The following is a 12,060-nucleotide window of genomic DNA, read 5'->3' as shown; positions in this document are numbered from 1 at the left end:
AGTATATACAAATATACAGAAGACAGTCTAGAGGAACTAGTCTAGAGGAACTTGAACTTTAAAAAACGGGAGAGGGGCTTGTAGATAATAAGCAAGTACTTATAACAACATGTGAAGCAAAGTAATAAAAAACTTGGTTTTAGACTGACTGAATTTTTGGTGCCTATGGCACATGTAAATGATGATATCTAAAAGGCCATTGGATACAATTCTGAAGCTCAGGTAAAGGGTTGATGCTGAAGGCACAGCCGATGGGAACGAGCAGTGTCATCAAATTATGGACCTGGACTAGGAAATGAAACAAGTGAGGGAGTGGACAAAGAGCAAGAAGAGTAGCCAAGAACAGAACATGGGGGGAACACCCACCCACGTTTACGAAGGACAATGAACTGCATAACGAAATGGACCAAGAAAAGTCAGAGAACCAAAAGAAAGCAACGTTACAAAATTCGAGGACTTCCACCAAGGAGAACAGGATCAGAGAGATTAAGGAAGATACCTGAGTTTCTGTCAAGTATTTTAGAAGGTGAAGGAGAAGGAAAGAACAGATAGGTTCTTCCTAGCTCTTTGTTCAGTGAGCAGCTGCTATATATTTTAATTTCCTTAATCGAAGTGCTAATCCCCACCCAGCTCTCAAATACTTTCAAAGACCTCACAAGAAAACTGTGATTAAAACACTTTACTATGCATCAAATCAAAATAAACATTTCAAAAATAAATTCCCAGAAACCTGGGTTCAGGAGTGATTTTCCAATGCATACTAGATACCCATGACACATTTCTTAGTTAAAAGGTGGTTTCTTTCCTCTTCAGTTGGTCTAATTTTCAAATGATCAGAAGTGTTATGTGTGTTTAAGAACAACATTTAACAAGTTCTTACTATGCTGTAGACACCGAGTTAAGTCTTTCATAGGTACTGCCTCCTTCAATCTTCACAACTCTAGGTCAATATCATTATAATACTCCTATTTCAGAAACATAGGAGCCGGGAAAAAAAAAAAAAAAAAAAAATGTGCCCAAGGTCACCAATCAGGTAGTAGTACAACTATTCTGTAGTCTAGAATTTTGAATATTTTCATTATTGCTGTTTCTATATTCATCACCATGAAATTATACCATAATAAAAATAATAAATGAGTTGCATGTAAGGTGTTCTTCAGGCTTCCAAGTGAAATAGGTAGATATTGACAAAAATATTTAAACTTACATGAAATACTACCAATAACAAAACTGTTTATTTAAAAAATGAATTCTGCTAAAATCCTTCAAATAAGATAAGAACAAAGCCTGCTTTTCTGAAATTCTATTAATTCATTAATTCAACAAATATAATTAAGTACTTAACATAAGCAAAATATTTTGCTAGGTACTATGACAGATATAAATATATCTATAATATGGTGCCTACATTTCAGCAATTATACTCTAGTAGAATATAATCACAAAAATGCCTTGGCTACCATTTAAGCAAAATCCACAACATGGAAAGACAAGGAAATATACTCCAGAAATTAAATGTGAATTGGGTATGTAGTTTTCTATTTTATTTTCCCAAATCATTGTTATTATTAGAAATTCACCAACTTGTTCATCGGAAACAGAATTTCCATTTAAGTCTGAAGAAGGGCTTGTTCGGTCACAAGGAAGATTATCATCAGAGACATCAGTATTATAGCCGCTGCCAGTTGGAGAATCAGAAGAATTATTGGATGTCAGCACTCCACCCCTTTCCGTGACATTAGCTTTACCCATAATTCCAAAAGTATTATATAAAACAGCACCAGACTGTCTTCCTCCTATATAAATGAAAGAATTTATTTATTAAAAACACTGGGTGTCTCAATGCTGTACTCTATACGATCCATAAAAATAAAAAATAAAAACTCACGAAGATTTTTTTTCCTCACCAAAACTTTGCCCTTATCTATAAAAGTGATAAAGTATTGCAATATCAGGTAAGGAATTATAGGCATATACACTACTATTATATATGACTAAGCCTAAAAGTCTTATACACAATTCAGCTTTCCTATTTTAATGTATTAGTCAGTAATATAAAAGAAAATAAATATGTCAGTATCGCTGAATAAAGGATTTACAATATTTTCATCGTATATGGCAAGGCTCTACTCATCAAAGATCCAGTTTCCAAAGATGCAAACTCCCAAAAGTTAAGAGGCTTTATATTTTTGAGAATTTTTTCTAAACTATGCACTGCTTTGCTCAGGCATTTTACATGTCTAGATGCTCTGCTAGTTTTGAATCACACAATAATTTCATTAAGCTCCGCTTAACGCAATTAGGATGGGGCACCCACTCCTAGTAAATAATCCCAGATGCCACACTTTCTGCTTGAATATGCTGATTCAGGTTACTGAAAGTCACGATTGTTCAAAACTTTTCAGCAATGTGTGGCCAATTTGTTCCCCACTTAAGCAGAAATTTTTATAAAAAGCTTACCTTTTATGGTTAAATTTTCAAGTCCACATTCAAACATTATCCAACCCCATTTTTCTTGGCTGGGACCTATTCGAGTTACATCTGGAACAGCTTGCTGATCAGTTTCATCCACAAAAGCAAACTCATCCAACTCTTCAAGAGTAAATAAAACTTTGGACTTCTCAAAGGGGATAGCAGTGATGGCACAGGTACCAATATCTATTATCAAAAGAAAACAAAATGACCATTTTTAAAGACAGAGGTTTGTATATTTTTTAAAAAACAACAAATAATGTAAGCATTTGGCACAGTGGTTGTCTTAAAAGATATCTTAGTATTCTGTCAAAAAGAAAAATAAACAAATGAACCAACCAATTTCTAAAATAGCACTGCCTAATGTCATACTACTTAAAAAGTGCCAGAATCATGTTGACATTAGAGGGAGAAAAGAAGATTCCATAATTAACAGATAAGTGCTCAGAGACAGGATAAATTCATTTCTGAGAGATTATAGGGTACTCTAAAAATCTAAACTTAAAAAGTTCCTGAATAATTCAGCTTCATAGTAATTATTTTTAAATACTTTCTCATCATTTTACAAAATAAAAAATTATTTTAATTACCTAGACTTAGGAAAAACATTATTTTCCAGGAAAACTATAGCTTTCACTCAAAGATTGCTTTATGCTAACATTTTATATAACAATTCATCACAGATATTGCCATAATTCCATCCCTTTCAATATGCAATATGGGAGCCAACATCCTGAGTGCCTGGCAGAGATTTTTAGTTTACCTTACTGTTTTTTCATTTCTTTCTCTGATTACAGCTAATGAATACAGAAAAGCAAAAAGAAGATAAAAAAACACATGTAAATTTACCACCCAGAGATAACTTGTTTACATTTGAACTAAGTTTTCTTCTAGCTCTTTAGAGATAATTTTACAAATCCAGCTTTGGTTCCCACCTTTCATGTAGCAGTCAACTATGATAATTTCCCCAGTTCATTAAAAATTCTTCAAAGATATTATTTTAAGAAGCACAGCCATGACTATTATTCTTATTGCTGCTATATTTTACAGATTTAACTACCTTCTTTTAATACCACTATTAATTCTTTTTAACAAAGCTGTGCCTACATGATGATTTTAAAAAGAAAGAAAGACTATAAAGATCATACTCTCTCTGTTCTACAGTAAGCAAACAGATACCATGAAGAAAAACAGATGCGAGATAGAAGCAGTTCCTAATTTGGGGCCATACCACCCACCTTCCCACCAAAGTTTACCTTCCATCCTGCTTAGAATGTGAGTAATGAATAGTTAAATACTATGTGTTCAATATATACAGAAATACCTTTCTCTTTCTTATATTGATAAAATAGTCAAATTGTAGCAATCTTCAAAGGAAAAAAAATTATGTTTCCTTTTGCAAAATCCTCTTACATTTATACATGTCAAAGAAAAATATGTTGTAGACTCCTACCCGTTGTATCAAGACCCCTCAGTTGCCCATGAACTCGATGAATGTTTAACTTGGCTGCAATCTCTTTGCCTTTTTCCGCTCCAGCATTTGATCTGAGAGATCCTGATGACTGAGGCTGCATCTTAGTGGCATGAACATACCTATCAAAATTTGATGTTCTACCAGGGTCTGCACTGTTTGAAGTCTCTTCAACCACACCTCTTTATGAAAAAAGAAAGAGTATGATGGTTAACATTTAAATAATATATAGTTCAGTGAAAACATTTAACTAGTATTAAAAAAAAATCCCCTATTTTAATTAAACCAAAATTAATAACAAATTCTTCAGTGTTTACTAAAAGATAGTATGAATAAAAACAGTACAAACTTTTTAAAACCACTTTGCTAATCTTAAAGCGAGATTTGAAATTCCAATACCAGTTCTGAGTTTTAACATTAGAATTTTCTGAAATGTATTAAAAGGATGGTTAAGGCTTGCTTTTACATCCAGCAAGACAGTCATGGCTCAAATTAATAAACTCTTTCTTACCTGTTCATACGAACTTGTGTAGCAATTCTGTCAAAACACAGTGCTACTAAGGAAACATGAGTCACACTTCTACTAGGAGCTGTACTCGGAGATTCTTCCACTGAGGCTTGTAACAAACATAAGTTCACCTAACACACAAAATGTCACATATTTCAGAGTTGAAAAGTAAAAAGTTATCACTTAAACATAAGATATATAGGAAACTGAAAAACTACCATTAGGAATAGCATATCTATGTATATGAGAGTAATGAAGGAGAAACTTATAAACTCTCACAATAATTAAATTCTTACTGGATCAATGTGAATTATTTTAGTAAATATTACCCAACATTCTGCTTAAGTAAACTATTTACATTACATTAAATGTTACATTAGATCATCAAGTAAGTAAAATATATATTTTTGATATTACAATCTATTCTACCACCATTCAGTTTAGTAAATACAAAGGATAAAAACCACCAAAATATTCTCTTTCAGGAAAACTTGTTTAAATATTAAATTTTTACCTTTGGTATGCTAACATTAGCCTGAAGACCTTTAATTGTTACATTATCTTGCTTCATTATAAGATTTGTCTGTGCTTGTCCTTGGTTAGTCATTCCTATGGTAGAATGTTCAGTTTTCGTTCCTCTAACATCCTGTTTGGAAGATAGCTAAAAAGATTGAAAGCGGAATTATTATTTCACAGACCTTTCGTAATTTCCATATCATCTACAACAGCAACTTGTTATTCACTGTGCTCCTTTATACCCATCTAGGTACCAGCTGCCATCTGGTTTAGCATTCCCAGTCTTAAAGTCCAAACCTTAGAAAAGCCAGAAAATAGACTGGCAGCCCCAGTGTTGAGAGAAGTGATACATAATAAAGCAAAATCAGCCTACATAAAAACATGTACTTGAGAACATATTTGGTTTCTGATAATTAGCTCCTTGTTGGCTGGGAACATTTTCAAATTTCTTTTGATTTGTACTCCTCTAGCCAAACTACCTATCACATGAAATGCAAATATATTTTGAATAACTGGATCACTAAAAACAATCAGCTTTACTTTCACCTTGCCTCTGGTCTGTAGTCCAAATGCGACTCAGATAAATCTGAAAGTCAAGTGGACAATCACTAGATGAGGATCTATCACCAGGATATGACTGCTAAGAAACTGGCTTTGTGACTAGGACCACAGTGTTAAGTAAAATATTGCACACTAGAAGACAGTGACTTGATTCACCGAGGTGAGCAAAAATAACCTCAAAAATATTAAGATACAAGTTATCTAATCACAGAGGAAAGCCAAAATAATATGCAGATTTGCTTTCTTAGTAAATGAATGTACCAGTCCTAAACAATGCTCATTCACTTAGGACCAAAGCTCTTTAGGAAAGGCTTAGAATTAAACTACTTCCAAAATAAAAGAAAAAATAATGCTACATTTTAATAAACATTTTACTCCTCTTATGCTATCTCTTATGGAGCCAATGACATATAAAGATTATTGAGAAATGTTCACGTATTCCAATTTAAATGACTAATAAAATTTTAGTATATTCAAATTTTTTTCAAGTTTGGATATTATGTACCTGTGAAGAATACTCAATTTGCCACACTCACTGAACAAAAAGTTCTTACATTTTCTGAGAAGGTGGTCTTGCTATTTTGGACAGCTTCCCTGAGGACTTTGACATGTAGATCATCCACAATTGCAGCTGGATGTCTAGTACTAGCACAATGAACCATGGCTTCAATATACCTGAGGGAAGAAAAACCGTATACGCAACATTTTAATATCACTTAATACTATGATCTAGTTTATCTAATCTATCCCATTATGTTCCATTCTAGATTTTATTCATCTTAGTTTTGTCTCCCTAGATAGACTATATCTCCTTGCAGGACAGACAATATATTATTTCCTCTTTATACCTTAATTAACCAGACAGTAGTAAGAATATCAAACTTAATAATTAGTTCCTGGGTATTTGATAAATTTTATGCTTATCAGCCCAAAAGCAAAAAGTAGAAAATACAATGTAATATAATTATTATAATATTGCAATATATAATTATTTAGGCTGAAAAAGTAACAAATGATAACTAACTGAAACATAGTCCTTTTAAAATATATTTTCGTTTTTATTCAATCAAAATAGCCATCATCGTTCCTTTTCATGAAAATACTATATCACATACACTTATTATTTTATAAAATAGCAGTTGTAGTTTTAGACAAAATTAATACCTGTCTAAAGCTTCAGCCACTAGGGGAGTCAGAACAATATCAACGGTTCCTTTTACTTCAACTATGGCTGTTGTTCTGGTCTGAGAGACTGGTTGATCCAAGGTCCACTCTTCTGTTAATGTTTCATCATCTGTGTTATCAACAGCTTTCTTTTCCAGAGGAGTATATGGTGTACTATACAATTTAACAAGCAAGTATATATTAAAAAGATCAGTATATATATGAAAAAAATAGAAGTTGGAGCTTCCTTAAGATGAGTGACCCTTAAACTTATACTTATTTCAACTAAAAATTTCATGAAATTGGACTAGATATTATATGTCCCAAATACTCTTCAAGGACAAGACAAATGAGGCAGTAAAATGCAAATTGATCAAAGACGGTTAATACATCAAATGATCAAAAAAATTTTTTGATATATTTACTTGGCAGGGCTTTACCAAAATATGAAAATTATAATACTGAATTCTTGTTAGTTCCCAATTTTAATATGCCAAGTTATGGTTTGCATAGTATGTCTAAAAGAAATGTTACTGACTGCTTATACATGCAGGCAAAGCCATGAAAGACAACAGAGTTGAATTATTTGGGTCAATTTATTCGTAAAATAAAGACTACAGTCAAGTAAAGAGTGGTTATTCCTCAGAACGAACTCTATGTATCTCATATTCAAGAAAGACTAACTTTAAACTTCAAAAGTATATAATTGTTACTTACTTTGAAGTTGATCCTGAAAGCTGCATTCCTCTGTCTAGTAAAGAGTTAGCTGTGAGCCCTTGTTTGATAACCTAGAATAATATATAACATTACTTATAGACTAGAAATTTAATATTAACTATTCTGTAATTTTATGCTATAAACTGATAATTGTGAATATCCAAATTACCTTGTTAATGTGATTTTGATACGTATGATATAAATATTTAAATTGAAAAAAATCACAGAAAATATTCAACTGGCAATTTCATTTTCTAATTATTCAGACAAATGACAGAGTAGGGCTGTAAGGATTCAGCAACGAGAGTAGACTACACAACTAAAGCTTAAAAGCAAGTGCTTCAAATGTTTTTCCTCCATAGTTCCTCTTTAAATTGTGCTTTTCTTAGAAAAAGCTAATTTTAGAGTCTTGTAGCACAATCAACTGTTAAGTGGAAAAGAATCCCAGAGTAACATTAAATTATAGGAAAAGCTAGATTGTATTTTATATCCATAAAAGATAACAAATAAAATAAATAATGCACTTGAATAACCAAACTAAACCTCTTTAAATGCTAGCCTGTTATTTAGATTTAATGAAGAAAAATAACTTTCTTATGTTCTATTTTTGAAGTTGTTTAAAGATATGAATTCCTTGACTTACTTTCTCCAGAGATTTGACTGCCTAATCAAACTAGATTTATTGAAAATACTACAATAATTCTAACCTCTCACAGCAATTCTAACCTCTATTTTTCACAGCAAGTGCAATTCCGTTTTATACTGGAACATTCATTTACCAACATATTTTCACACGGAATAAAGAGAACATTTTAAAATGTTGGCATGGCTAACTTATCTTAGGCAAGATAAGAAATGGGCACAACCTTAAAATCAAAATTTTGCGACTCTATGTTTCTTCTTCCTTCAATACATTTTACTCAAATGCATTTATCTCTAAGGATATTTCACTCCACTTATCACATTTCCGTCACTATTTAGGTCCAAGCCCATCATCTCTTGCACAGGCTGCTGCGACAGCCTCCTAGGTGATCACCCCAATTCCTCCTTGTGTAATGACAATTCTGTTCCATTTAGTAGCCAAAATACATGAGACCACATCACATTTCCTTAAAGCTCTCATGAATTTCCCAATGAAATTAGAATTCTAACTACTGATACCCTGGTCTACAGGTCCTTAATGATCCCGCCTTTGTTCAGGTCTCTAACCTCACCATGTGCAAAGCTCTCTGCTAACTCACTATGTCTCATGCACACTGACTTCTTTCCCACTTTAGAACTTCAGCAAGGCCAATGCCTGTGCCCTGAATATAATATATAGTACCCCTAAGTCTTCCCTTCCTCAATTCCTCCTCATCCTTTAAGTTTCAGTTTAAATATTACCTCCTGTGATAGACCTTTCATGTCAATACAAGCTAGGCAGCCCCACCCCCCATTATTCTCTATCCCAGCATCCTTTATCTTCATAAGACTTCTGAATTTATAATCATATAGTGTACTTATCCATTTATCTATTTACTGCCCGTCTCTCACCCTAAACTGTAAGTCCCATGTCTGTTTCCCTCACCACTGAACATCAAATGATTGACACACAGTAGTATATAATAAATATCTGAATTTAAAATGAGAATATTAACATTTAGACACTTTAAACAAGTATATATGTACATGTTAGTATATACCACATGAGATTCTTGAATTGTTAATCAGTTCCATAAGATTTTATATATCAATTTTGGTCTTTAAAATCATAAAAAGTTCTCTTATAAATTTATAATTTTATAAAAATGTCTTCATATTGGATATTATCACTAAATTTATTTTGACCTATTTTTAGCTTTCCTAAAAAAAAGCTATTTACAGAATACATTACAGAAATGGACAATAATTAATTAATACTAAATTATAAGATCTCAAATACCAAGTGTACAGAACTGGATTTGCATAGACGCAGTTATGGATTAATATAATAGAACACCAACAATTAAAAACTATTTCAAAATTTTACTTTTAAGACACAGAAAATATGAATTCACAGAGACATGATCCTAATCTTAGAATATAATGTAGACACAGACTATACATTGTTAATATTCTGACAATCAAGTCTGAAACTATTCCTTAATTTTATATGCTTAAATTTATAATACTCATCAATAAACCTGAGGCCTACTGTCATACATGAAGCCATGACTTCAGGAATTTTATCTTTCAGAAAAGTAGCTAAATGACTGAGAGAGTAATTTTTAAAATATCTTAAAAATCAATTTTCCTACATAAATTTATCAGTGGAAATTAATGATTTGGCTTATACCTTAAAAGTTGGAACAGAAAGCTGTTCAAATGATGATGAGCTTTCTTCACTGGTTGGTGTATCCAGATCGAGGGGGCGATGCAATGAGGACTTAGAGGTTCTTTTGTTGGTTGGATGCTTCACTGACCAATTAATTACTTGGAATTGTGTAAGGTAAGTCTGATAGCAATTCATCACAGGTTGATGAGAAGTAATCTGTTCGCTCTCTACTGTTTTCTCACTTTCTACAACATACAGATGCTCTATAACATCATCCTCTCCACCTAATGCAGAAACAAAGGAAGCCTGGGAAGGATGAGTTTTGAATGGCAGAATCCGGGGATCCTGAACACTTTCTCCATGGCCAGTAAGTGGTCCTTCTACACTGTGATATATGGAACCTCTACTGTAGTCAATCTGCTGGGCTTGCTTTTTCTTCTTTTTTCTACCTGGATAAGTTCCAGGGCCTTCGTCACTGCTAATGGGCTCAAATTCTTCAGCTGCAGAAAAGTAGGCTTCACTATCAGCCATTGACATGCTGGAATCCATTGATCGATATTGATGAAATGAATTAGAGTCTGCTGATGGTGTATATGGAAATGAACCAAAACTTCTTCTCTGCTTTGGTGAGTCTAGTACATTTTCATCACTTCGGGAGACATCACTACTAAACTGGACTCCAACCGTAACAGGCTGCTTGTCCCCATAAAAAGCAGCAGTAAGGCTCTTGGTACTTCCAAGTCGGGTGGAACATACAGAGGCTTGTCGTTTCAAGGGAGATCTCAGAGGAGACTGACCTACTGACTTATCCTGAGTATTAGGAGACACAGGGCTATTTCCTGAAATTTCTGTAGGAATGCTAAAATAGAAAGAAAAACTATTACCATTTACTGCACACCATATAATTTAAGTATAAATAGAAGTACTTATAAAATCTTTTCTGTATATATTAATCATTTATTTTACAAATAAAGGAAGTTGTAAATTTTTACAATAAAATATCCATAAAAAGTAGCAAAACAGTACAATATATGTTCCTACCCCACATAGTTCCAAAAAAAAAAAAAATTGAGGCAACTTAAAACACAATAAAAATTTAAATAAACCCTGAGTATAATCTTCTATCCATAATCCATGAACACTAATGCATTTATAAGTTTTCTTTCCCACATCCTTTAATAGTTTATATAACAAAATATACCAGGGGCCTTTGATTAAATGAGAGGAAATGAGAGAGGGAGAAGTCACAGATAACCCCAATATTTCTGACTTCAGCAACTGATATACTAGTGCTGTTTACTGAGGCACAACAAGTTGAACATGATAGGCACAAGATCATTTTTTAATATGTTGAGTTTGAGCCCTTCATGAAACATCAAGAAGGTAGCTAGGTTCATAGAGACAAAGGTTTTGGATGGAGTTTTTAACACTTATAAGATGTTAGCTACAGATCATAATTGAAGCCAAACAGTTACTAAGACTGCCTAGGGAAACAGTATAGAGTCAGTGGAGAAAAGGGTACGTAACAGTCTTAAGGGATAATGACATTTAACAAATGGCAGGCTGTAAGAGGAAGAGAAAGAAGAAGGGGAGGGAAAAAAAAAACGGAGGACTTGGAAATAGAGACGGAGAAGGAAAAGCCAAGGAGATGGGAGGAAAATCTGAAATGTGCTATCAAGTCGAGAGGAGAGTGTATTTCAAGAAGCAGGTAATCAACTAGGGGCCAAAAGAAGTACCAAAAAATATTCAACACACTGGAAGGATAATATCCAAATGTTAACAATGGTTCACTCTCAGTGGTGGGATGACAAGAAATATTCGTTTTTCTTATACTTTTCTGTATTTTCCTAACATCTGGAATGAATGTATATGTATTACTTTCGTAATCAGAAAAACAACAGCAAATGGACATTTAAAAATAAGTTCAGGAGGAGAAAAAATTCTCTACAACAGGTGAGTTGAGAGGAGAGAAGTTTTTCTTGCCACAGTTTTAAGCACTTATAATCCTACGATCAGGTTTCTAAATCTAATTGAATACTGACCTTACTTGGCCATCATCTCTTTTCGTACCATGCAAGAATTCTTTTTGAACCAAATGATTATCGGCAACAGAAGAGGGACTTTCCTTTTCACCAGCCAGTAGAGGCTGTGCAGCACTAGAGCTACTATTCTCTTCTGAAGAAGAGGATGAGCTATGAGATCGTAATGGTACTTGAAGACTAAGGTGCTGAGTTTTTCTCTCTACTTCTATTCCCACTGATTTGTTTTCCCATTCTTTCCTCTTCATGCCATTCACATTACCTAAACAAACAAAAAAGTGAGTTACATAAACATAATAATTTCAAAAGCAATCTATGA

The 12,060-nt window shown here is 33.2% G+C and overlaps 1 protein-coding gene across 1 annotated transcript in view; it reads right to left on the bottom strand.

The window, feature by feature from the left end:
* The window catches only part of BLTP1 (bridge-like lipid transfer protein family member 1), a 203,020-nt gene that overhangs the window by 96,036 nt on the left and 94,924 nt on the right, over nucleotides 1–12,060 (bottom strand). The window contains exons 28-37 of the mRNA XM_028492249.2: nucleotides 11,745–12,003; nucleotides 9,724–10,561; nucleotides 7,410–7,480; nucleotides 6,693–6,866; nucleotides 6,083–6,203; nucleotides 4,966–5,112; nucleotides 4,455–4,582; nucleotides 3,926–4,125; nucleotides 2,461–2,658; nucleotides 1,585–1,796 (exon numbers count right to left, since the gene is read on the bottom strand). Of these exons, the coding sequence (XP_028348050.1) occupies nucleotides 1,585–1,796; nucleotides 2,461–2,658; nucleotides 3,926–4,125; nucleotides 4,455–4,582; nucleotides 4,966–5,112; nucleotides 6,083–6,203; nucleotides 6,693–6,866; nucleotides 7,410–7,480; nucleotides 9,724–10,561; nucleotides 11,745–12,003 (2,348 nt within the window). The remainder of the gene's footprint in view (nucleotides 1–1,584; nucleotides 1,797–2,460; nucleotides 2,659–3,925; nucleotides 4,126–4,454; nucleotides 4,583–4,965; nucleotides 5,113–6,082; nucleotides 6,204–6,692; nucleotides 6,867–7,409; nucleotides 7,481–9,723; nucleotides 10,562–11,744; nucleotides 12,004–12,060) is intronic.

This window comes from Physeter macrocephalus, chromosome 7, assembly GCF_002837175.3.
Source record: "Physeter macrocephalus isolate SW-GA chromosome 7, ASM283717v5, whole genome shotgun sequence".
NCBI lineage: Eukaryota > Metazoa > Chordata > Mammalia > Artiodactyla > Physeteridae > Physeter > Physeter macrocephalus.
Note: the sequence above shows the minus strand (reverse complement) of the source record. Positions and strands in the feature narration are given on the sequence as shown.